The sequence below is a fragment of the Lytechinus variegatus genome, chromosome 5 (genome assembly GCF_018143015.1).
Source record: "Lytechinus variegatus isolate NC3 chromosome 5, Lvar_3.0, whole genome shotgun sequence".
Taxonomy (NCBI): domain Eukaryota; kingdom Metazoa; phylum Echinodermata; class Echinoidea; order Temnopleuroida; family Toxopneustidae; genus Lytechinus; species Lytechinus variegatus.
This window is the reverse complement of record NC_054744.1, coordinates 953,533-980,001: the sequence shown is the minus strand read 5'-3', so window position 1 is coordinate 980,001 and position 26,469 is coordinate 953,533. Positions and strand designations below refer to the sequence as shown.

The window sequence follows — 26,469 nt, the reverse complement described above, 5'->3', positions numbered from 1 at the left end:
ACCCTGATTATGAACTATGGAAAAAATCTCAATCACCCCAGGCCAATTATTTAAGTATCTAAACATGTGTTTCTTGACCTCGATTGATCGGAAAAAAACTATACTGCAATTACATATGCAGCGCGCCGATTCAAGCAAACTCACTCGCCATCGCTTGCAGTCATTTTTATTTCTCTTAAATAGTTACGTTATTTCAGGGCCGATTTTCTTCGTTCAAAACTGAAAACAGAATAACGTTGGATTTCAAAATAGAATATGCCTTTGAAAACTTGATTAATTATCAAATAGAATAATTTAATTCCGAAAGGCCTACTACAGGCAGAGCTGCTCTTACGTAATATCAGCTGTCGTCTACCTCAGCTTGCCTGAAAAGAGGGATTATCAGTGATACAGGGTTGATAGCGCTTGGAAATGATCACGGTTCCTCTCTCTTTCTTTCTGTCTCTCTCCCTATCTCCTTTTACGTTTCTTTGTATCCTTTTCCTTTTCCTTCTTTACTTTTATATTTGTTTCTTTAAATGTTATTTTTTCTTTCTTTTTTCCTTCCTCGACTTCTTTCTTTCATTATTTCTAACTTCCTTCGGCTGCTATCTTTAATTCTTTCTCTTTTAAGTTTTTCCTTTTCTTTTTTTTATTGCATACGCAGTGTGATGATTCAATCAAACTCTGCAGCCCACCTATACCGTAATCATTTTTATTCTCTTTAACAGTTTCTCTTTTTCGTGGCTAATTTTCTTCAGTCGAAATTGAAAACATTAACATTGAATATCAAAATACAATATGCCTTTGATCACTTGATTAAATATCAAGCACAATAATTTGATTCCGAAAGGCCTTCTACAGGCAGAGCTGCTCCTATGTAATATCACAGCTGTTGTTTATGGTTTAACCCTGGGCTTGCTCCTGCGGAGGAGAAGCGTTACATAAGAGGTATTATCAGGCGATTCAGGGTTGATAGCGAATGAAATATCTTGGTTCCTCCAACGAGGATTTTGTTATAGGACCGTAGCAAAACCAGTAGCTGGTGCTTCGAATTCTGCAACAAGGGTTTGACATAATACATGCATGTAGTTCAGCAACAACACAACATTAAATCGTGATCGACATGTATGGTAACAGCGACATGTATAGATCACCGCATGACATAAGAAATTCCTGTGCTTTCATGTACGACTGCTCACTCCACGGTATGCCAACCTGATCTTGGGACTCTACTGGGTTAGATATGTCATGAGAAGTGCTAGTTAGGCCTACATGGTGTATCATGGCATGTATAAGAAAGTGGTTCTTGAAACAAATCAAGTACATGTATATATTAAGGGAGAAAAAAACTTACTGAATTAATACTTAAAATGTAGGTATTCATATTATTATTATTATTTTATTCGGCATTTCAACAAAAAAAGTTTACAATCAATTTACAGGAAAATATACAATTACAAAGTGAAAAGGGATGTTTGCAGAACAAGTCCAGGTTGCCTGGAAAAGGAAAAAGTTAAATAAATAACTGTAGCCCGCAGGCTATCCTTCCCGACCTGGACTTGTATGTAAACATCCCAAGAATAAAAACAAGTATATAGATTATTATATTAATACAAGCAATAATTCATATAGAAAAAGCACATTGAAATTGATATGTATAAGAACAATCCAATATAGTGTGATTGAAACGTAATTACAGGACAACTTAAAGAAGTTGTAGTAAATTGGTATTTAGATATACATTTGAATTGGCCAGGTAAATATAAACTTTAAAATGAAGTACATTGTATTGGGGAAAGGTGTATAAGCAGTAAAAAAAGGAAACCTCATAAGATTTGAAATTAATAAAAAATATATATCATTTCAATCCATCGAATCGATATTGCATCTAACGTGGAATATTGTACAACGCCTACTTAGCTTGTTGTACGCAAGCAAATGGAAGTCTGAATGTCACACATTCGTACTGTTGCACACAAGAATTAGACCCCTGTTACATCTGAGAGATTCCCTACCTCGGGCCGGCCCGGGGCCTACCTCGGGTCGGAAAGAAATCAGATGTAAACATCCCAAACCTACCTCGGGCCACCTTTTAGCGAACCTACCCGAGACCACATCCAGAGGTAGTCTCGGGTAGGTATCGGGCCGGCCCCGGTCCACCGATTGGTAGATGTAAACGCACACAAGCTTTCGAACCTATCTCGGTCCGTTCGCCAGCTGTCAAATTACGTCATATAGTGCGTGCTACCCCTCCCCAGCCCCGTCGTTCTTCGAATGTTTTTGCGGCATGCGACATGTGAATTGTGATTGATAAAGTCTTTGATTTGAGTGAAAAGAAGCATTTTAAACGTATCCCTTTCAAGTCGATCATATCTTCCACGACTGCTGGGGTCATCAGCATTCTTTCAGAATCTCGGGTAACTTCAATTAGCGCGCGCGAATTATTCGGAGCCTAGATCGAGAGCGCCTTTTAAAGGTGTCAGCAATCGGATGCCGCTCGAAACAGTACAGATAGGGTGATAGGGGAGGGAATGAACACTGTGATGTAAACAGACCACATTTCGGACTCGGTCCGTTCGCGAAGCTAATCCACCAATAATCCAGTCAAGGTTGCAAGTGGACTCGGTCGGGTCTCGGGTAGGAAACTTTCAGATGTAACAGGGGTCTAAGACGTACCATCCAAAATGTACCGTTGCATGGCTAGGTGACATCACAATACCATTTAATTCATTGCACTCAGTAAAATAAAGTTGACAATAGGCGGTGCTGCACCATCCAGAGTTTGCTCAATCTCGAGATTTTAGCCCGATCAGCCCTCTTCGCGATTAATCTTGAGATTCAAGAAACCCTGTCTCCACCATCGCAAGAAGAGCGATTCTTGCTCGAGCGAGGCAACAAGCCCGATATTCCGAGCATGCCCACTTTCGATTTTGGAGTTTCAACGGCCCTCGCTTTTGAATAACTTCCCGCAAGTACAAGTACTCTTCACTAGCACTTTCGCCGAATTCGACCGTTGTTATGCAACAATCCTCTCAGCTCAGCCGCGCTATAATTGTAAGCGAGTGAACTTCGTTTAATATGATGGCGGAGGAGGCAACGATAGAGGGGGAGAGAGAGAGAGAGGAGGAAAGAAATGCTATTTGCTCACATTTTGCAAAGGAATAAGACGACACTGCTGTCAGTATTGTTATTGACTATGACCATCGTCGATAATGAGCGCCTCCCCCATCAGTCTGGTCTCTCCCAAAATCCATTCACGGGGGGGGGGGGGGGCACCATCGTTGCTGATTGGGGAATTGATGAACGCTATAAAGTTGACTTTCGCATGCGTTCTGTACAATCGCGATGTGTTTATGTTTTGACCAAGGCGGAAATGGAACGTGAATTGCATTATGGACTGAGAGTCATGAATAAATTAGCCCAAGTCCAATCCCGAGTGCGTCTGCACCTACGAATTAGCGCGATAATTCGTAAATAGCGCGCTATTTTGCAAATAAACCCGTGTTGACTTGGGATTGCAATCTCGAGATTAATCCTACGAACTAGCGCAATAATTGCGTCTGCATTACAAACAATCTCAAGATTTTTCAGATCGGGATAATTTGCCGGATCAGAAATAGCGCGCTCATTTGAAAACTCGGGATGGTGCAGACGGCCCTAATGACAATGTGCAATACGCGTAAAAGCCTGCTGGCTAAATGCGCAATGCTGCCCAAGGTCATGTGCGCTTGTGGGATTTTGCTTTTCGTTTTCGATTTTTTTGCTCCCTTTTCATAGCTTACTGCAGGGAAAAACTTTTTTTCTTCATATTTTCGCTAAATTCCGAGGCGATGTACAACACAAATAGTGAATATTCTTATTCGTACAATGGTGCGAGATTCTTTTTATTTCCATGTCTTCCCTTCGTCTTATTTTTTTCATTCGTCTTCCTCCTCTTCTTTTTTCTCCTCTCCTTTCCCTCCTGTTTTAATTTCTTTCTTCCCTTTTTTTCGCTCCGCCAATGGGGGGGGTGGGCCCCTCGGCCCCCTCCCCCTGGATCCGCCTATGCATATGGATAGCAGTGGACATCGTTCTGTTGTTTCAATGGTTTATTTTCAATTGGTCTAATGCCAACTCGTCTGCTATCATTTTGGTCTACCATCAGTTCGTCCACTATCCACATGGTCTAACTGCCATTTTGTCTAATAACCAAGTTGGTCCAATTGCTATTGATTCCATATGCCATTTGGTCTAATTGAGCTAGTTGTTAATTGGGTGAAATTAAGGAAAATAAAATTGATATTAGACCAACTAGTTATGAGACGAAATGGTCATAGACGAACTGGTGATTAGACGAACTGATGACTGGACCAAATGGTTATTGGACCATATGGTTGTTATAGGCGAAAAGTTAAGGGACAGAATTGCATTAGACTAGGTGAATGTAGACCCTGTTGTGAGTGGAGGAATTAGCAGCAGACGAATTGGGTTCAACCCGCATACCGCCCAGGCAAGCAAAACAAATTCACAACAAAATTGGCAACGAAATTCCCGCCGTCGTGAATAATTTGTGACGAAATTCACGATGTCATGAATTTCGTTGTCAATATTTAAATTGGCGGACGTCGCCAATTTCGCCGTAAATATTCAAATTGACGAAATTGACGACGTCGTGAATTTTGTCGCCAATTTCGTCGTGAATATTCGCGATTTGGTCTATTTGCGATGTCCCTTCAGGGCCACCGTAAGGTGGTGATGATTATCAGATTCTATTTATTTTCAAAATCTGAAGCCATTTCAGATTTTTGTTTTGATGATATTATTGTTTTAATGGCAAAAATCAATTTATTTTTGGGCATAGCTTCCCTGTGCAATAATATAAAAATTTATCTAGAGGGGCTAATCAACTGTTGCTTCAACATTACAGAGGCACTCTTGAGCTCTACAATTACGACTATCATGTTACTCTAAAAAAATTGTCTCAAATCGGAGATGGCATTGTTACCATAGTAGCAACTAGAATTTTGCACATGAACTGCAGATTTAATGTCCCCTGTTGCGGTTGCAAAAGTCTAATTTTTTACCTGTCATACAAATTGCCTTGCAGGACATTTTTTACGACAGGGCTAAAACAAGGTCTCTTCCAAAATCAACCACATGTAGCATCGTAGAAGTATGTTTTGGTAGTCGAGAGAAAAATGTCTATTGCGTGATCAGTGTACTATTTCATTGTACTGCATTGCTTCATGGGCTGTTTGTTTTTCATGTCATAGTTGGAATGTCTTTGGTCACATGCTGCTCTTTGAACCAATCACTATGCAGGATTTAGTATATATAACAGGATCAAGTAAACAAGTTAACATGAACAAATCATGATCTAGTATTATGGAATCTAGACTAAAACCAAACAACATACATGTCAAAATTGCTGACACAGATAAGCTTACACAAGCACGTGTACTGCTATCACTTGAACAAAAATATTGGTCAACCTGATTGATATGACAGAATGCCATGCTTGTGTTACTTAATGATTATTCTGCAAATACTAATTTTCTTCCAGAATTGGTTTACTTTGAAATACTGTCCTTCAATTATCCTATGTATCAAGCAAATGACTCAGTCAATTTAACGAGAAGTTTGTCGATGTATGTGTGGAAATCATAGCTTGTATGTTTAACCAGATTTATCCCATTCCAATAGTTTGGATTATGCCTTTTGATAAAACTTTACTTCACAGTTCTTGCGAACCCAGAAATCCAATGCCAATTGAAGAGGAAAATACTTGATCTCCACTGACCTGTGGAATAATTAGCCTTTTTCCAATAGAAGGCTTAAAAATGGTAGAGAAATAGTATTAAAGACAAGGTTGTCATACATGTCTGCAGCTAATATACACATGTACAAACTGTTAAGTAGTGGTCTTGAATAGACTACATTTCACTATGCATGAGTGTGACTATTCTGTGATATAGAATGTTGGCCTATATTTATACTGTAGTACCATTATGAGATGTGAAACTAAAGATAATGTAAAGTGTGGTTTCAATCTATGACAAGCTTAATAATCTGAATTAATTGATGGATTTGCCAAACTGTCAATTGAATCACTTGTTTGTCATAGCATTGTGATCCATCTGAACTTTCTGTAATATCCGATTTTGATGAATTTACAGTGTTATGCTTGTTGATATTTTTCTTTTTATTTGAATGAACTTTTTATTGGGGTGGACTTGCCCTTTAAATAATAACAACTTAAAAGAATTAAAATGTAGACCGATTGATAATGAATTCAGCTGGAAAAATTCATTGCTTTGATTAACACACATTTTATGAACATGCATGAGTTAATAAATGTAGATTGATACAACTCATATGCAGATTCTTTTAAATTGATTGGTTGAAAGCCATTTAATATTTGATCCATTTTGTACTGCATGCAAATTTTATTTTCTATTGCACAGCGACCATGGATTTCTGTCTCCCCTGCATAGCAGAGCGAGACTATAGGCGCCGCTTTTCCGACAATGGCGGTGTCATCAACCAAGTTAGGTTTTTTCTTGAAACGTGGACATAAAGGTAATCACATACTACTAAACATCCTGCCGGAGTTTCAGGTCACATGACCAAGGTCAAAGGTCAATAGGGTCAACGAATGTTGACCAAGTAGGGGTATTTCTTGAATTACCATCATAACTTTGAAAGTTCATGGATCTGATTCATGAAATTTGGACAGAAGAGTAACCAAGTATCATTGAAATTCTTGTGCAAGTTTCAGGTCACACAACCAAGGTCAAAGGTCACTTAAGGTCAATGAACTTTGGCCATGTTGGAGTATTTGTTGAATTACCATAATAACTCTGTAAGTATATTGGTCTAGTTCATAAAACTTGGACATAAGAGCAGGGACGTGAGAGGTGAGTATCACTGAACATCCTGTGTGAGTTTCAGGTCACATGACCAAGGTCAAAGGTCAATGAACTTTGGCCATGTGTGGGGGAATTGTTGAATAACCATCATAACTCCGAAAGTGTATGGCTCTATTTCATAAAATTTGGACATATAAAGAGTAATCAAGTATCACTGAACATCAATAATAATAATAATAATAACATCTCATGTGAGTTTCAGGTCACATGACCAAGGTCATCTAAGGTCATTGAACTTTGGCCGTGTTAGAGGTAATTATTAGATTGCTGTCGTAACTTTGAAAAAATTATTTATACTAGCAGCAATTACCCGTGGCAGCACAGGGGGTAGGAGTAATTTTTCTTTATCAAAGTGTGTGTGGGGGGGGGGAGGGGGTGACAATCTTGTATGTACAGCTAGACTGCCTATTCACACTGAAAGTCAAGCAGTTTATTGATGAAATATATTTAGACAACTGATTCATAGCAGACTTCTCTTTCAATGTAGATAGGAGGTTCAATTAAGTTAAGCATCTTGGGTTGAACTGGAGGGAAAACTTCAATAATCATTACAGAGTGAAATCCAAATCTAACTATAAAATGGAAAAATGTATTAGAACACAGTGCATTCAGTAAGCAGTCAAGAGGCAATTTTTGTGATATAGAAATGTTATGATTACATGTATTGGGTCAGAAATAAATATGTAAGTACATTGCACATGTACCTTACAATGTACATTAGACTGCGGTTGTTTGTACTTTTTGAATTAAAGGTTGCTCAATCATATATAAGTATTGCAAGATGTCGAAAAGAAGCGAGAGTGAGAGAAAGGGGGGGGGGTGATAAAATGAGTGAGACAGTATGTAAAATCATTTTACCGATGCTTGTTCATTACGATCACACTATTGGCGAACATAATACTAAATATAGTATATTTATATTTGTAAATGAATGAAAACGCTAATTCTGGCCTGAAAAGTGGAAGCATAAACACGCCTTAGTCTTCATACATGATAGTTTCAGGAACAAGAAATAAATTTTTTTTTTCATATGTATACTTTGGAAAAAAATGGTCAAAAGTTGTGTCTTACATTGTGTACCAAAATACAAGAAAAATAGTGAAAAATGAAGTATGCCTTATTACCATTTTGTTATTGCAACAACATACCACTTTATATATTTCTGAAGTTTAGAATAGTCAAATTACTTAAAATACACAACCGCTTTTCAAGTAAATTTTTAGTACTCCTTCAAAAATGAATATTGCAACCTGCACAATCCAAAGATTTGCCAGGAGCATAAGAGAATTTCCCAAGTTTTGTTTTTATACGAAGGATAGTCAGACTGTGTACTTTGTTGTGATAAGGAGATTTTTAGTACCTATCAATAATAATGGAGTTACAGCTCCAAGTATGAGTCAAGGTGTCTCCAAATGTAACGTGAGTAACCGTGGAATAGCCCTTATATTTAACCAAGGTTGATGCAACGAGACCATTAAATTTAATGAGTTGATAAACACACTCTTCCATAGTTTATCCCTTTTAGTATCACTTTCTCCTTGAACTTGAGGTAGTTCATAATTTAATAATTAATGTTATGACATTTTCTTCTATCCTTGAATTTTTTTACCTCTGTCCCCTCATCACAAGTAGGTCTACACTCTATAGGTCTGTTGATTAATGGATATTTTGTTTATCAATTGATAAATTAATTGATGCTGATCAATAAAACCAAGCAATACATTAATTCATTACATTTTCTATAAATTTATGATATCATACTTATACGTGGGGGGGGGGGGGGTGAGGAAAGGTTTGTCCTCTGTGAGATATCAGCATCTATATTGCTAACAGGGCTACTTATATGGAGACCCACATTTGAATTGAAAATCCCTATGTGAATGTTGATAGGAATAAAAAGGGAAGCTTTGAGTACAAAGTCTTTAATTCTTTTTCACGATTGAAACTTCACCTTCAGGAAAGGTTGCAAGTATTCTTGTCAGAAGTTTAGTGATAATATCTGATATCATGTTTTTATCACATTATTATGCATCATATGATGGATTAGAGTATGATGTTACATAGTTCATGTACTGTAGGAGGATATCATATAGCAGCAACATGCTCAAGGCCTGGGTAGAATGATGCTAGTAGATTCCCCATTTTATTAGGCATATTCAGACCGACTTGATCGTCAGAATACCTGTCAAATTTTAAGAACATTTTCAGGCTTGAAAATGCTTAATAATTATTTGTTGCATTCACACCAGCTAGGAGTGGATCTTTTCATTCTCAACAGGCCCATTGGATGGATGCAATTAACTCGGCCAAAATGCCCGATATGTTTTGAATTTTTAACCGTCGTCAAAGCACGTGGAGACAGAGTTCATTTTCCATGAAAAATTCTCTTGCTTATATTTATGCTGCATGTAAATGAAATTTCCTAAATTTTTCAGGACTTATCCAAAATGATAATGATAATATCATTCTATCCTGAAACATGATATCAACAATCAAATAGTTTAAATTTCTTGCTTTCTTTCATTTTCGTTGTCTCCAAAACTTTCTCTCGAGCTTTTCCAAGACATATCTATACCCCACATTGAATATTCATGAGAGTCGATGTGTGTATTCATTTATATGTACGTATTTGCATGCCAAGTTTTCGCTGTGCCAAAGACTCATTTTTTGAGAAATCACTGTATGAAAATGGGGTTGTGACATAAGGAGTTTTTGATACCAGCGAACCCAGGTACAGCGTGCACCATGAGGTGGGCCCTATTACATTGGAATTGATTGTATCGCTAATCATACATAATAACTGGTGAATTAGCTCTGGGACTCAGCTCTGCAATCAATCACTAGCCTTTCTGTTACAGTATGTGCGGGTCCAAGTGTTTACATGCATTTAAACCGTACTTACTGAGCTGAATGAAAATACAACGTAGGAATAGAAATTTCCCATTTTCTCTATTCTGTCTGTCTTTCACTTTTTCGACATTTGATGATTATGATCAATGAAGCTACATTTCACTGGTCAACTTGCTTGTGATGCAAAACCAAATTCTTGTTTGTCTGATACATGAATAGGAATTTTGCTTTTGCACTCTACGGCATGGTACATGTAGCTTCACTGCACTGTACTGCCAGTGACTGCTTGACAGTCTTCAGAACAAACAAAAATGTGAGTATACTGGACTGAAGTTTAGTGATGACGTCATAGTGTTCAGTGGCCTGACTCGGCGTGAAAACAAATTTCTCGGGTTGAAAATCGCAAGGAGTTGGATTATTTCCAGTCATATCTGTACCCCTTGTTTACAAGAACTCATTTTTCACACAAAGTTACTTTATGACATATCTCAGTTTTGTTCATGCCGAAGGCCTAAAAATGTGAAATTTAAGTGAATTTTTTGACTGCATATTGGAGTATTTTTAACATATTTTTCGTATTGTTACTCCACAAACGACAAAACTAACGAAATAAACAGTCAAAGTAATCATTCTTTCCAAAAATATAAACATCACTCAGATTCATGGTCATTTACAAGTTTACTGGGACACTTTCTCAGCGGTTTCAGGAAACCAAGGTCAACTTAAAGGTCAAGTCCACCTCAGAAAAATGTTGATTTGAATCAATAGAGAAAAATCAGACAAGCGCAATGCTCAAAATTTCATCAAAATCGGATGTAAAATAAGAAAGTTATGACATTTCAAAGTTTGGCTTATTTTAAACAAAATAGTTACATGAACGAGCCAGTTACATCCAAATGAGAGAGTCGATGATGTCACTCACTCACTATTTCTTTTGTTTTTTATTGTTTGAATTATACAATATTTTAATTTATACAAATTTGATGATTAGGACCTCCTTGCCTGAAGCACAAAATGTTAAAATAATGGAATTCCACATGTTCGGGGAAGAACGAAACTTCATTTCACATGGCAATGACGAGAAAATCAAAATATTTCATATTTAAAATACAAAAGAAATAGTGAGTGGGTGATGTCATCAGTTCTCTCATTTGCATACCGACCGAGATGTGCATATAACTGTTTTGTGAAATGAAGCGAAACTTTAAAATGTCATAACTTTCCTATTTTACATCCAATTTTGATGAAATTTTCAGTGTTATGCTTGTTGAATTTTTCTCTTTTTATTCAAATCAAGTTTTTGTTGGGGTGGACTTGTCCTTTAAAACAAAATCAGCTGATAATTGCACCTCTTCACTACGCCTGTCAAAGTAAGACATATTCTTTGGATGGTCTGATTATCGGGAGAGGATTGTGATTCATAATTGCTAACTCAGAAGCCCAATGCGCTCTTGCCCATCTACTAAGAAAATTCTTGTAATTTGCTTTCATGCTGCAAGGATACTTGCGACCATGGAATAATCCCTTCAAAAGTTCTGGTAATTATGACCAGTACCTGTTGGGTACTCTGTTTCAGGAATATTGCAATCAATTTGCTTTCACACTGCCAAAAATACCTGGACTTTTCTGATTGAGGTAAATCAGGGCAAATTGCTGAATAGAAAATATATGGTATTCTTGAACTTGGAGGTGGTTTAAATACTCCCTTTTAAGACCCCAGCATGTTCAGGATGCAAGCATCTACGCTGAATATCACTAATCCTCTCTACTTCCTGTTTCAAAATTCTCCTAACTTCTTTGAGAGGATGCAATTAATAACATGTAAAACATCTTGTGTTTCTCAGTACAATGTATACAGCCAAGCCAAACAGTTATTATTTTGGTGTAGTGTTCCAAATTTGGGTGGTGCTATTTTTTTTTTTTTGGGGGGGGAAGGGTTAAAGAAGAAATTACATGTTTATAATACTATTTGATAAATTTTGCTCTAGCTTTGTATATTGCATCCTCCAATAATAATTATTTTTGTATGCTTGAATCTTACAACAGTACAAACTCCAGTGATTAATGTTATAACTGGACAATGATTTGAATAATTTTTAATCACATGTATAAGAGGAAATGAAAAGTGATGTATCTTTGCTTTGTCATAGTCACAACACGTTTCTTGTTGTTAGGCCTATACCATTAGAATATAGATTTCAAAAGAATAGAGTCACATGAGTTATTTTGTTACGCTTGTACAGTATTGTCAGTTTCACCATGTAATTTCGCCAGATTTTTTTTGAGAAATTGGAAATTATACATTTCTTTTGAAAGGTTATTGTATAAGGAATCAGAATAAAAATATTTTTATTTGCACCGATACCTATATGGCTGCCATCTTGAATTTTTTTACAAAATGGCCGCCCAAAACAGGGTTTTCGACAATTTATCGGCTTCTATTATGACTCTGGCACCTAAACCACCTTTTATGCGGTCAAGGAATCTGTTGGCATCAAAATAATCAACTTTTATAAAAAAAATCATTTTGATATTTTTGTCTTTTCCTATGTTTTTCCAGACTCAAACACACATTAAAGTCCAAATTAAGTGTTGCAAATTAAGCGACCCGAACACACTTTTCAGTAAGGGAATTGTTAAACCAATTGGTCAAACATGCTTTTTGTAATCATTTATTATGTGTTTCAGGCCACATGAGAAAGGTTAAAGGTCTCTAGGGTCAAAGAACTTTGACCATGTTTGGATATCAACTTGAAATCTTAACCAATGAAAGGTCACCATAACTAAGAGAGGATTAAGGGTAATAAAGACAGTATCAATGATTGTGTCGCATCAGTTCGACTGTTCGAGGTCACATGATCAAGGTCTTAGGTCACTTAGCGTTAACGTGATTTCACCATGTTGTTGTTTCACTAATGGTAATCAAGAAGGCCATCAGTAAATTGATTAATGAATTTTGGGTTACTAGGTAAAGGTGAAAGGTCAATGGGCGTCAACTCAATTTAAATAATTAAAAAAGGGTTAGGATTTTATTTCTTTTTTAGACCAGTTTTTGTCTCACCTGCATAGCAGAGTGAGACTATAGGCGCCGCTTTTCCGACGGCGGCGGCGGCGGCGTCAACATCAAATCTTAAACTGAGGTTAAGTTTTTGAAATGACATCATAACTTAGAAAGTATATGGACCTAGTTCATGAAACTTGGCCATAAGGTTAATCAAGTATTACTGAACATCCTATTAGAGTTTCATGTCACATGACCAAGGTCAAAGGTCATTTAGGGTCAATGAACTTAGACCTTGTTGGAGGAATCAACATCAAAATCTTAACCTGAGGTTAAGTTTTTGAAATGTCATCATAACTTAGAAAATATATGGACCTAGTTCATGAAACTTGGACATAAGGTTAATCAAGTATCACTGGTCATGTAAGGTCAATGAATTTTGGCCATGTTGTTTTTTTTTTGTTGAATAACCATAACCATCATATCTCTGTAAGTTTATTGGTCTAGTTTATAAAAAGTGGACATAAGAGTAACCATGTATCACTGAACATCTTGTGCGAGTTAGAGTAGTATTCAAAGTCAGCACTGCTGCTATATTGAACTGCGTGATGCAGGTGAGACGGCGAGAGGCATTCCACTTGTTAAAATTATCAGTCAGGATAAATACATATAACAGTTATAAGATATCAGAATTGAGACGAGAATAGATGAGAAAAATTTCATGTTACTGATACAAGGTCAAAGGTCATGTCAGATCAATTAAAGACCCTGACCGGTGTAAAAACAATCATATATCAAAATAAAGGTAATGATTCATACAATACAAATATACCAAAAATATTACATATATCTCCTTCCAATAGTTAAAAATATTAAATAAAAATCAAAGAAACTGCTCCTCCAAATTACGCTTTGATTGAGCACCCCCACGTCGCCTGGAAATGATGACGTCACGTTGTGTCTGGAGGGTTGTGATTCCATAGGTTTGTGTACAAAAGCATTGGGTATTTTCTTCCATTTCCATGTTATGAATCCATTTTTTTTTCGTTTTCAGATGAAAATGGCACTCAAAATTATTCACTGTTCAAATTGTTGTAAACCTACAACTATTCACTACCTTTTTTTGTGATTTCTTTGTTTGGCTCTTATTGGGCCTAAATTGCTATGTCAGGAAAAGTTGTTATACATAATCTAAATGCAGATAGAATTGAAATCTGCGCCAAATAAGCAGGAAATAAAATATGGCAAAAACTAGTTCAAAACTGTAGATTTCATAAATTCAAGCTTGTGGGAAAAAATATATGTGATATCCCTCTGTGATAGAAGTGAAGAGAATGAAATGCGTTATCTGGAAAACAAAAAAATCACCCAGTTTTTCTGTGTACAAACCTATGGAATCACGACGCTTCTTACACAACGTGACGTCACGGTCTCGAGGCAGGTGAAAAGCACAATAAAGCCTATTTCGAAACGGGGTTCGAAGCCCGATAATTGGAATATTCTTAAGCAAAATACTCAGCTGGGAAGCGGTGAAAATGCATAAAGCATACCTTCCTGTATTTAGTAGCTTATAAGCTTTCGATTGGTATATAATTTGTCAGTTTCATTTTTGGGTCCGGTCTGGATCTTTAACTTGGATAAGTATTAAAATTTTGTTAATTGCCTGAAAAATACTTAATAACAATAAATGAAACCTGTTCGCATCGACCAATCTATTGGATATCACAAGTGATATGAATTGGAAAGAATGTTTTAAATTTAAGATCAACAGTAATTTTAAGTCAATAGTTCTTTTCAAAGTCATTGCTGCTGATACATGTTTATTCGATTGTGAAGTGCAAGCGATCTGTCAGAATTTTACTTAGATTAAGTTGACAATTTATTGTCACCAAATGACCATTGATCTTCTGTAGCCTAAGTGGCCAGAAAAGCCAGTCAATTTGGTGACATGCCTACTTGATAACTATTGTAATATTCGGGAAATATGTCCTTGTACTTACAGAGTTTTGATAACATTTCAAAAACTAATCCTTGGTTAAGATTGAAGTGCTGATACCACAACATGATATGGGGTAATGAAGTATCACTGATCTACTTCCATGAGTTTCAGGCTGTCACATGATCAAGACCAAAGATCATTTAGGGATAATGAACTTTGACCATGTTCGTGGTATCAACATTAAAGTCCTCACCAATGTGAGGTTTTAAAGTCTCAACTTAATTTTGAAAGTGAAAAGATATATTTCATGAAAATAAGTTATCAAGTAAATCGATGAATGAAATTTCAGGACAGTAGGAGTTTTTTTTTATTTGGTGGAATATTTTTTTCAACTAACAAAGTGGAATTCTTCTGGCAGCATCACCTGCACTAAATAATTCAATAAAGAATTTTTTACTTTAAAAACAAATACCATTCATGTAAAGATGAATGATTTTCAAAGAGAGAAAAAGAACTTCATCTTACATCCAAAGTTCATTGATCTCAAGTGACCTTTTACCTTGACTGAAAAATTTCCATTCATTTGATGAAATTTGTGATCCAAAAAAGAACTTATAAAAGTTTCATTGACTGTGATGAAAGATTTAAAAATTATGAGCAAAAAAGCATTCTTATCCAAATTAGTAGATCTGAAATGACCCTTGACCCAGTAACCTGATCTCATAGTAATTGAATTACAGATACCTGGTAATCATTATCTACATCTTTAACTCAATAGTGATTGATACTTTCAAACTTGTTGAAAATCTACAATCTAATCTCTTTTTAATTTCTTCAATTGTGGCCCCCTACATGTATTGGCCACTGACATTCACATGGAGAACGGAAAATGATTTATCCATTTGCTGATACTTGGTGAACATTATATGGAAGTTTTATAGAATAGGGACTTCCAAAAATTAGGCCCAGCTTTTTTTTTATATATTATGGGAGCCTTAAATAAGCATATACTCAACAATTTGATGATAAAAGTAAACACTTTACAATGTACTAACAAGAATATATGATATGATATATATTGCTGAACATCAAAATGCCTAAACAGATACCTATTCATGAGCATAAATGTTTAATGTTTCATTTGTGAACTGATGAGCTTAATTTCTTTTCATGTGTTTGCATACTGTGACTTAAGATTAGAAGAAATCATGTAACTTTTGAACACTTTACTAACATGAATATCAGTATGTGGGACTAGAGTGAAATTTCATGGTATCTTTGGAAGAGTTTTTAAAGGTGAAATAAAATATCATCATTGGTTTTAACAGATTTTGTCAATATCCTACAAATAATTAACATACACGAAAATCAAGTAAAAAAATTATTTGTCCGGGGGTCAAATTCAAGGTCAAAGTAAAGGTCAAGGGTCATTACCTTATAAATCGCTCCAAGACATTATTTGATGCATGTTTTGGATTCCTCTCTGAATTTCCTATTAAATGGTACCAGTTTCGTGAAAATTGGTCAACACGTTACGACGCAATGGCCAAGAAAGTTGAAGGTCACGCCCATTTTTGTCAAAACAAGGAGAAAAGGGTGGGCCGTAGCGCAAGAACCGACCGACCGATTTGAATAATTTTTTTGTTTTGTGCGTGGCCATGGTGAATTTTATGTGTACCAATTTACAACGAATTCTGAGACGGTTGGGTGCAACCACTGGGTGAATCCAGATGGAATGACCCATGCATGACACACTGGTTTAAAGGTAAATGCCAGTTTTGGTAACGATATCAAAATGAGTTCGTACAGAATCCAATGAAATGACCACCAAAGTGTCTGTTTGTATAAATAAAGAATATGTGCCAAAGGATTCTGGAAGAAATTGTGTAATTGCTGAGAAATTAGCAAATAAGCACAGGATTCTGGTCAAGCGTTGGGCACGACATTCAAAGCAATAATAATACACTGTCCCACATGCGCTTATCTGTGTTGGTGATCTTCAGTGTGAATATTTTTCAGCGTAGATTTCAAGATTTCACAAAGTTCAGTTTATGTGACTGTACCAGATCTAGATCCTCGATGATATACTGACAATTAAGCCTGGTTTTACAGACTTTCTCATGAAATCAGTGTTTACTGCAACTACTGGCATTTCTCTTTAACATGACCCTTATTGAAAGATATGTTCAGGTTGCTTAATTTGGAATACTTAATTTGGACTTTAATATGAGTTTGAGTCTGGAAATACGTAGAAAAAGACAAAAAATATCATGAAAATGATTTTATTTCTTGAATAAAGTTGATTATTTTCATAATGTTCAATAGATTCCTTGACCTGAGAAATAGTGTTTTAGGTGTCAAAATCATGATTCTATGTTACTTGGAAGCTGAGATATTGTTTAAAACACTGGTTTTGGTGGCCATTTTGAAAAATCCAATATGGCAGCCATATAGGTCACGGTGCAAATGGAAACATTGTTATTCTAAATCCTCATATAATAACCTTTCCAAAAATGTATTGATTTTAATTTCTCCCAAAAAATCTGGCGAAAGCCTAAACATGAGCATAGTAAACCTGACTAGTATGGTTGGAACTATCAACATGATATGACTGCCTCACTACTTCACTGCGAGCTCCGGTACATGATTCGACGATTGATGACGGATATTTGTTCTAAAGCTCTTTCCTGTCGTATTTCTTGGTACATGAATAACTGTTTTTTGGCGGGGTTCAGGTCTAGTCAAAACAATTTGATAAATTCTACTATATTTTTACCTCTTTCTCTTGTGAAATCGATTTTTACCGTTCCTAGGGACACTGCGCTTAGTCTTGTGTCGCTTTAAAAAGAGGAGGTTGATATGTGGCGGTCTCACTATACTCAGAATATGATTAAACATTTGGACGATTGCTGAATTGGGAGGGGGGGGGGCTATTTCTTTCATTACATTAATTTCTCTTCATTTCATGACTGTACTGTATATAGGGATGTTCTGGAATATTTTTTGTGGTCCCCCTTAAAGCTATACATTTCACAAATTTTTTTTGTTGATTTCAGCAGGGACTCTCACGTCCCTGATTTCAGCTACCATGATGCTGAAATTGCCCTTAGCCTTCATCTAGTTTCTATGCTGTACTGGGTTATTAATTTGTTTATCAAATTGAAAGGAATTTGTTAAAGATAATTAGAGGGGTTGATTGTATTTGTATAACAATTGATTTGGATTGATTGGAATCATTTACATTAATGTAATGGGTTGGTGCATGATTTGATTTATACTTGTTTCATTTCATTATTAGAGCTTTTTTGTGGTATTCGTTAAAGTGCACTGCCTCACTTTACAATCATGCATTAAGCAGTGAAAAATAAAGTTTACTCTGTCATAATATGTTCTCTTTGCTGATGACTGTGAAGCAAATAACAGAGCTCTGTGGAATTCATACTTTTCCTTTCAGACGTACAAGAGATTCCATGTTTTATACTTTGTCATTGATTGTTTCACAACTTCAGGTCAGGCTCCATAAAGTTTACCGTTTGAAAACCTATACCCTGTCGGTCAAATAACTGAAATTTGATATTTAGGTACACCCATACATGTAGGACTATTCTCTATTGTTATTAATATCAACTATACATTATCAGCTGTATTGCAATTTCTGCTGGAATCTTATCGCAACTGATCATGTCATATACATGTACTTATTTTTTTGATTGATTCTTTACTTTGCATAATTATTAACCAAGTGATTTGTTTATTTATTGATATATTGATCATTTAGTAAAAGTGGTCCAGGGCAGTATTTCATCAACATGTTCATTACGTTGTCAGATCTGAGTTTGATTGACTGAGAAGCACTGTTACTATAGTAACTGTTACCATGGTAACTGTCTGTTAAAATGGGACAAGTGCTTTCATGAAATACTCCCCAGAAGAGAAAAGTGCTTGTACATAAAGAATTATTTTGTGGGAAAAGTTAAATATAAGCCAGAGGATTGTTGGCCTATATTATCATCACATTTTACCTTTTTTTATACTTTATCTGCAGGGCTATGAGAAGAGATGGATGGTGTTGTTAGGAAATGAGATTCATATTTATACAACAAAAATTCCTCAGAGAGAACAAGGTTCTTCAAAGGTAATGTTTTAAGCTCTAATCTTTTAATCACTATGGTAGATACAATATTTCCCAATGTTATAGAAATGTGTTGAAGGAAGGCAATTGTGCAAGGAAAAAATGTTTGGACCAGAGAATCATGTCTGGCATTTCACAGGTCATCCATTACACCAACAGGCTCATAGTATTAAACATTTAAATGTCTGCCAAACAATAAGTGGATCTGAGTTAAATACTAAAAATTCCATCAAAATCGGATGTCTTTGTGACATTTAAAGTTTCGCTTAATTTCACCAAATAGTTATATGCACATTCTTGTTGGTTTGCAAATTAGGTGACCGATGACATCGCCCACTATTTGTTTTTGTATTTTACTAGAAAAGTGAGATATTTAAAATTTATCATATTGTGAAACAAAGCTTGATTCCTTCCTTAACATGAGAAATTGCCATTGTCTTAACATTTTGTGGTTCAATCAAGAGGGTCCTTATTTGTGGAGTGTTGTAGCCCAGTGGATTAGTCTTCGGACTTTGAAACAGAGGGTGGTGGGTTTGAATCCCAGCCATGGCGTAATTTCCTTCAGCAAGAAACTCATCCACAATGTGCTGCACTCAACCCAGGTGAGGTAAATGGGTACCGGTAGAAAGTAATTCCTTAAAAAGCTGTGTGCGCTAAGAACGCCTAGCTTAGCCAGGTAATATAGGAGCGCCTTGAGCACCTAACAAGGTGGATTTGGGTGCAATATAACTACCCTATATTATTATTTTATTATTATATTCAAATACGTATAAAATTTTATAACTCATACCTTAAAAAACATAGGAAATATTTAGTGAGTGACATGAATGATTCTCCCATTTGCACGTCACTTAGTTGTTCATTTAACTGTTTTGTGAAATATAAACAGAGTTTAAAATGCCTTAAATTTATTATTTAAGGTCCAATTTTTATGAAACTTTTAATGTCATGCCTGTTTAGGTTTTCTTTGTTGATTCATATAATTTTTTTTCTCAGGTGGACATGACCTTTACAGCAGCTCATGCTCCTTAATCATGATCTGACCTATTTACTTGACCCAACTGGAAGTTGAGAGCAACATTTATCCCTTTAATAAATTCACTATCAAATAATTGGCATTGGAAAAATAATAAGATAATAATAAGAAGAACTGCATTCATAATGTTTAAAGGGCAAGTCCACCCAGAAAAAAGTAGATTTGAAACAATAGAGAAAAATCAGACAAGAATAACGCTGAAAATTTCATCAAAATTGGATGTAAAATAAGAAAGTTATGCTATTTTTAAGTTTCGCTTATTTTCACAAAACAGTTATCTGCACAACTCAGTGATGTGCAAATGAGAGAGTTCGTGATGTCGTTTTTTATTGTTTAAATTATACAATATTCCAATTCTCACAGATTTGACAGTAAGGACCTCTTGGTTGAACCATAAAATGTTAAAACAATGGTAATTGCACATGCTCATGGAGGAATAAAACTTTGTTTATCATGACAATGAGAAGAAAATGAAAATATATCGTATTTCATATAATAAAATACAAAAGAAATAGTGAGTGGGTGATGTCATCAGTCCCTCATTTGCATACTGACTAGGATGTGCCTAAAACTGTGATGTGAAAAATAAGCGAACTTTAAAAAGTCATAACTTTCTTATTTTACATCCGATTTTGATGAAATTTTCAGTGTTATGCTTGTTTTATTTTTCTTTTTTATTCAAATAAACTTTTTGTAGGGGTGGACTTGTCCTTTAAACTATTCTCAGGTGAGGTGTGCATCCCCTGTTTTTGACTGTCATAACTTGGACCTAGTTCATGAAACTTGGACATATAGGTGTATTACTGAGCATTCTATCTGAGTTTCAGGTCATATGAAAAAGGTCATATGACCAAGGTTAAAGGTCATTTAGGGTCAATGAACTTCAGTCACATTGGGGTATTTGTTTATTTGCAATCATAACTTTGAGAGTTTATAGATCTAGTTCATGAAACATGAACACTAGAGTAATCAGGTATCAGTGAAAATCCTGCATGAGCTTCAGGTCACATGACCAAGTTCAAAGATCATTTAAGATCATTGAAATTTTACCAAATTGGTGGTATATTGTTGATTGTTCTGATTTTATGGAGAGAGTTCATGAAATGTGGACATAAGGGTAATCAAGTACATCACTTTTCATCTTGCACAAGTCTTAAGTCACATGATCAAGGTCAAATGTCATTTAGGGTTAATAAACATGGTATTTCATTATCATATGATTGGTATTTTTTATGAATAATTATTCATTATTAATCTATCATCACTTTCAAAGTCAGCACTGCTGCTATATTGAATTGCATAATTTAATTTGGCATCTAGTATCCTTTCTCGATCGAAATTTTTTTATTTTTAAACAAATATAGTCCTTTGATCACTTTCTTAAAAAATGTAGTACAGGTAATTGGAAATTAGAAACCTACATGATTATATCCTTGAATTTTCAGCCATTCCATGTTTTAGAATGGGTTTTAAAACAAACAAACAAGACAAAAACAGCCAGATATTTTTATTTTGAGTAGGCTCGATGTAAAATGGGTAAATCAATCCAATGAAACTCTTTATATTCTGAACATCATATCCGTTTTATGAAACATGCATTGATATAATCTAGTAATGAAGTAAGATAGTGACGTGTGCTTTTGGGGGATTTACCAAAGACTAGAGATATATTGGCTTTATCATGTTTTTATTGTTTGATAAGAGCTGAATTGTTTTGTCTGTTTATTTTCAGCCCATTCAACATTACCCTCTTCATCCAAGCATTTCAATTACTGTGGATAATGATTTCAAGATGCATATTAAATGTGAACTTTGGACCATCAGAGCACAGGTAATGTTTACTCATTCATAACTTTAAATTGTAGCCTTATTTTATCACCTTTTGATCGTCAATTTGGGACTGTTAGTGTTCTTCCGTCATTGATCAACTTAATAAAATGATATATCTAAAAGTAATAAGAGATTGATTAGGGAATGTATCTAATATGTGGGTATGACATTGCCAATTGAAATGAACATTGTGATATTAATGACTCAATATAGTATACAAATATATTATGTCTTTCAAGGATCTAGCAAAAACTACGGGTAATGCAGAGATATAAAGTAGTAACTTTTTCCCCGGGGCAACTTATATTAATTCAGGTATAGTGTATTTGATAGAAAGTGGTCCTATGGGAAAAAAGTTACTATATTATCTCTCTTCATTTCCCATTTGCTGGACCCAAGAAAGGCATAGTGCATTTGTTTTATATCCCTTCTATATGTTTGAACTGTAGATCTAGCTAGATCAAGTTCATCTACAAATTTAGATATAATCTGAACCAATTCAAATTAGGTCTAGCTAACATTAGATGGCCAATAGCTATACCTAGGTCCTAGTTCCTAAGTTTAATGCTAACCAGTGCCAGTTCTTGGGATGTAGTGCACTGGATCTTAACTCACCTTGTTTTTCTTCTTAAAGGACAAGTCCACCCCAACAAAAACTTTATTTGAATAAAAAGAGAAAAATTCAACAAGCATAACACTGAAAATTTCATCAAAAACAGATGTAAAATAAGAAAGTTATGACATTTCAAAGTTTCGCTTCATTTCACAAAAACAGTTATATGAACAAGCCAGCTACATCCAAATGAGGGAGTCGATGATGTCATTCACTCATGATTTCTTTTGTTGTTTATTGTTTGAAATATGAAATATTTTGATTTTCTCGTCATTGTCATGTGAAATGAAGTTTCATACCTCCCTGAACACGTGGAATTCCATTATTTTAACATTTTGTGCTTCAGGCAAGGAGGTCCTAATCATCAAATTCGTAAAAATTGAAATATTGTATAATTCAAACAATAAAAAACAAAAGAAATAGTGAGTGAGTGACATCATCGACTCTCTCATTTGGATGTAACTGGCTCGTTCATATAACTATTTTGTTACAAATAAGCGAAACTTTGAAATGTCATAACTTTCTTATTTTACATCCGATTTTGATGAAATTTTGAGCATTGTGCTTGTCTGATTTTTCTCTATTGATTCAAATCAACATTTTTCTGAGGTGGACTTGACCTTTAACAAGTGTCCTGTTTGAATGTGCTAAGTATTATGATAAAGCGATCAAAACTCGACAATCCAAACAGATGGCCGCTATTTGACTAGAATTGTATCTCCTGCATGATAATTCATAAATGAGATTTAATTTCACATTGGCTTTTTAGTTCTCGGTACTGCCGCGCTAGAAAATAAGTCCGACTTTCAAATTGTGCAGCGCATGCAGCGCTAATATGCTGCACTGGGCGTGGCCCGGTTGCGCCAGCTGCATGCATTCACTCACTACCACATACCGTTATGCTATACCGGCTGCACCGCGCTGTGCTGGCGTGACAGGGAATATGATGGATAGGGAAAATGACTATATCATGACGATAATTACTTTTCTCATGCTCTCAGCTAGTGAAAACTATACTTTTAAGATGTGCTGTAGAATTCAACGAACTAAATATATAATTAGCAATATAAAATTCTAATAAATATCTTCCATGACATTCTTTCTAATGATAGCAATTGAAATAGGCACAGTATGATGACTTTGGAACACCAGAGCACAACTTGTGTGATGTTTTTAGTATAAATCATTAAAGTAAACCTAGCATCAAGAAAAAAAATCGAATTAGAAATTGGAATACATGTACATTTTAGATGAGCTACAGATGAAAATGTTACCCCAATACCTTATTGCAAGCTGAGCTTATAGTATTTCAGCAATTTTTATGTAATGTTGGGAGTCGGGCCGGGACTCGGAACCCAGGGAGTTGGGGGATCCCCCGGGGGCCAAGCTGGTCCTGGTTGAGAGCTAAAACGGCAAAGATCAGAAGCTGTTATGTCTTGGAAAAAATACCAAAGAAACAGCAAGATTGTGTAACCATTTACCTCCATGCATAAAGTGAGCACATATTTATTTCCAAATAATCTAATTTAATTGATCCTAACATGAATTTCAGCCCCATCGAGCATCGGGAACAGCCTTGTGTTTGCTTCGATTTCAACGTCTTTGTTCAAATTCTTAGATTTTGCCAAACGAATGTAGAGCGCAGCAAAACTGTTTGTTGACTCCGTGTTTGTATGTAATTGCTTATTTCAGTACATATCAACAAGAATATACTAAGACCCTAAATCTGAGAATTTGAACAATGAGATCAAGATCAAAGCTGAAATAAGCTGTTTCCGATGCTTGATGTGGATGAAAATCAGGTTAAGATCGATACTTGGGAATTGATGTACACTCTGAAGTTTCAACAGTCTTTTGGATAAGACCTCTAAATATATGGGATTTTAATGCTTTCTTTTTTTGGAGATTTATTTTTTTGTCATTAAAGTGAGAATTGATTGTTATCTATCAAGTGTGTTTTAATGATACATAAACAACTCATTAGGGCTATAATTGCACTCATCTTTGATTTGCCCAATATATGTCCTAACTCGTAGATTATTTCTTGTATCCCATTCTGAGCCATCTGATACAATAAAATAACTTTATTTTCTATGTTTGTTTGCAGGCTACATCTAATGAAGAGAGGGAGAACTGGAGGATACGAATTCTTACAATTGCAAGGGTAAGTATATGATTTGTTTGTAATAGAAAAGGACGCAGTGTAGGACAAAGAGCATGGATTAAAGATCTTTGGATGCTAATAAAAAAATGAAGAGAAAATTCTAATTAAAACTAGATTATAGTTCATCAGGAGGAATAAGGTGGTCTGTCATTAGTTTTCAGAGTGTAGTAAGGCCGTTCACATATTTTGGCACCAAAAAAAAATCTAATTTTGTTTTATTGCTGAAATAGAAAAAAGCATGTCATGAACATTCTTTTGGTACCATTCTCAACCTAAATGTGACGTCATTATGACATAATGAGCAAAAACATTCCCTTGTGCTGTTGCACATAGATGCGTCCTTTCTGTTGGAACAATATGCTTCTTCATTCAAAGTGGGTATGCCCATAGACCGATTTGCGCTAGCGGTCTTTCTGCAGTCTCTGGATCAGCGAATTGCGTATTTTTCTTCCCGGAAAAAGGGTGTAAAGTATTCCTTCTTAATATTAGAAAGCATTGAGAGTGTTTAAAATTAAAAAAATATCAGTAAAGAAAACATCTTGCTTTGTCAGAAAGTATGAGAATTAGGACAGAAAATAAAGCACTAGCTGCTAAAAGCACAAAAATAAGGTCAAAACATAATTTGCGTTTTCTCGAAAATGTATGTTTCGTGCACATGCATGTTAATGGCCTTTTTGCGGGAAGGCAACGATATTATCATTATTGGCAGATTTAAATCATGTTGATTTACATGTAAATTATGATTTATATCGCGATTTAAATCACTATGATTAAAACAAAAAATCATTGATTTGAATCACTTCCATTGAAATGTGTACAAATGATTGACATTTTTTTTAATTGTGGCAGTTTTATTTTTTGCTCAAAATAGAAAGATTTTATCAACTTTTAATACCATCAAAACATTTCTTTATTACATGATTTTCAGTCCTTGGCTTGAAAATGAAGAATGTTTCTCTTTGGAGAATGTGAGTCTCTGAGTCAATGGAATTCTTCCAAAGAAACTGATCCACATTTCATGTTTGAAAGTAGGCTAGTAGTAACATGATTGATCTTCAATTAGACCAAACCAGTTAGTAAGAGCTAAATACCCCACATGATAGGATGTACATGTAGAAAACAGCATCTTCATCATGACTCGCATATTCTATATAAATTCTATATTGACTGAATTTAATTATGAAATAGAATAGAAGTTAATGTAAAAAACTTTGTGAAATGTATGATTTTAAAGATGATTTCAGTGTTAGGGCTATATTTTTTAGGGACAGTGATTTTCCGTTTCAGAAAATCTCAAATTCCGTTTCAGCATGTCTGAAAACGGAAATTCTGTTTCCCCATAGACTTTGTGTACAAGAAATATTGACAATTCCGTTTACATAGAAAACCAATATGCAACGAGTAGCGATGTCAAAATGCTAGCGCTGCTCAAAATTTGCATCTACCAATGTACTAACATCGCTTTAAAATCCATTTTAATCAAAGAGATTCGAGCTCAAAAACTATTTAGGGAAACATTTAATCAACATGAATATATTCTCACCTTTCATATCATTAGCATTATTTTATTGTTAAATGGGATTTTATCGCTGATTTGGGGACTTTTCGGACATCGTTCTGAGCAGTTGACGACTTCCGAATATCCGCAATTTTTCATTTGATGAATCACCGTGATCATTATATTATGACCGAATGCAAAGGGCAGCAACACATTGCCGGATTCTGCCTTCTATGCGGACGTGAGTGTAAACTAATTTGGATACGATCGAGTGATGGAGGGGCTCGAGTGTAGTTACGATGTGTTGATTGTCACGATTGTTGTTGCAAAGTGAGATCGTGTTTTTTCATTTGATATTAGTATTTTGTTGAGGATTTGGGATTAATTTCTGTTGCCTTTTTGTGCATTTTGAGAAAAAACGTGTTTTCCGTGATTTTCCGTTAAAAAAGCCACTTTCCGTTTCAAACAGCCGATTCCTTGAATTCCGTCCGTTCTCCGCGATCGCGAAAAATCACT

General features: G+C 35.3%; 1 protein-coding gene across 7 annotated transcripts in view; it reads left to right on the top strand.

Moving 5' to 3' along the window:
* Nucleotides 1-18,697: 18,697 nt before the first annotated feature.
* LOC121415021 overlaps nt 18,698-26,469 on the top strand; it is a 54,659-nt gene continuing 46,887 nt past the window's right edge. For 4 of the 7 annotated variants that reach the window (XM_041608067.1, XM_041608065.1, XM_041608068.1 and 1 more), the window contains exons 1-3: nt 18,699-18,815; nt 21,581-21,679; nt 24,399-24,455. In XM_041608067.1, the coding sequence (XP_041464001.1) occupies nt 18,744-18,815; nt 21,581-21,679; nt 24,399-24,455 (228 nt within the window). In that variant the 5' untranslated portion in view covers nt 18,699-18,743. Of the gene's footprint in view, nt 18,816-21,580; nt 21,680-24,398; nt 24,456-26,469 lie in introns of all 7 variants that reach the window. The other 3 variants (XM_041608070.1, XM_041608069.1, XM_041608071.1) reach the window with 2 other exon arrangements.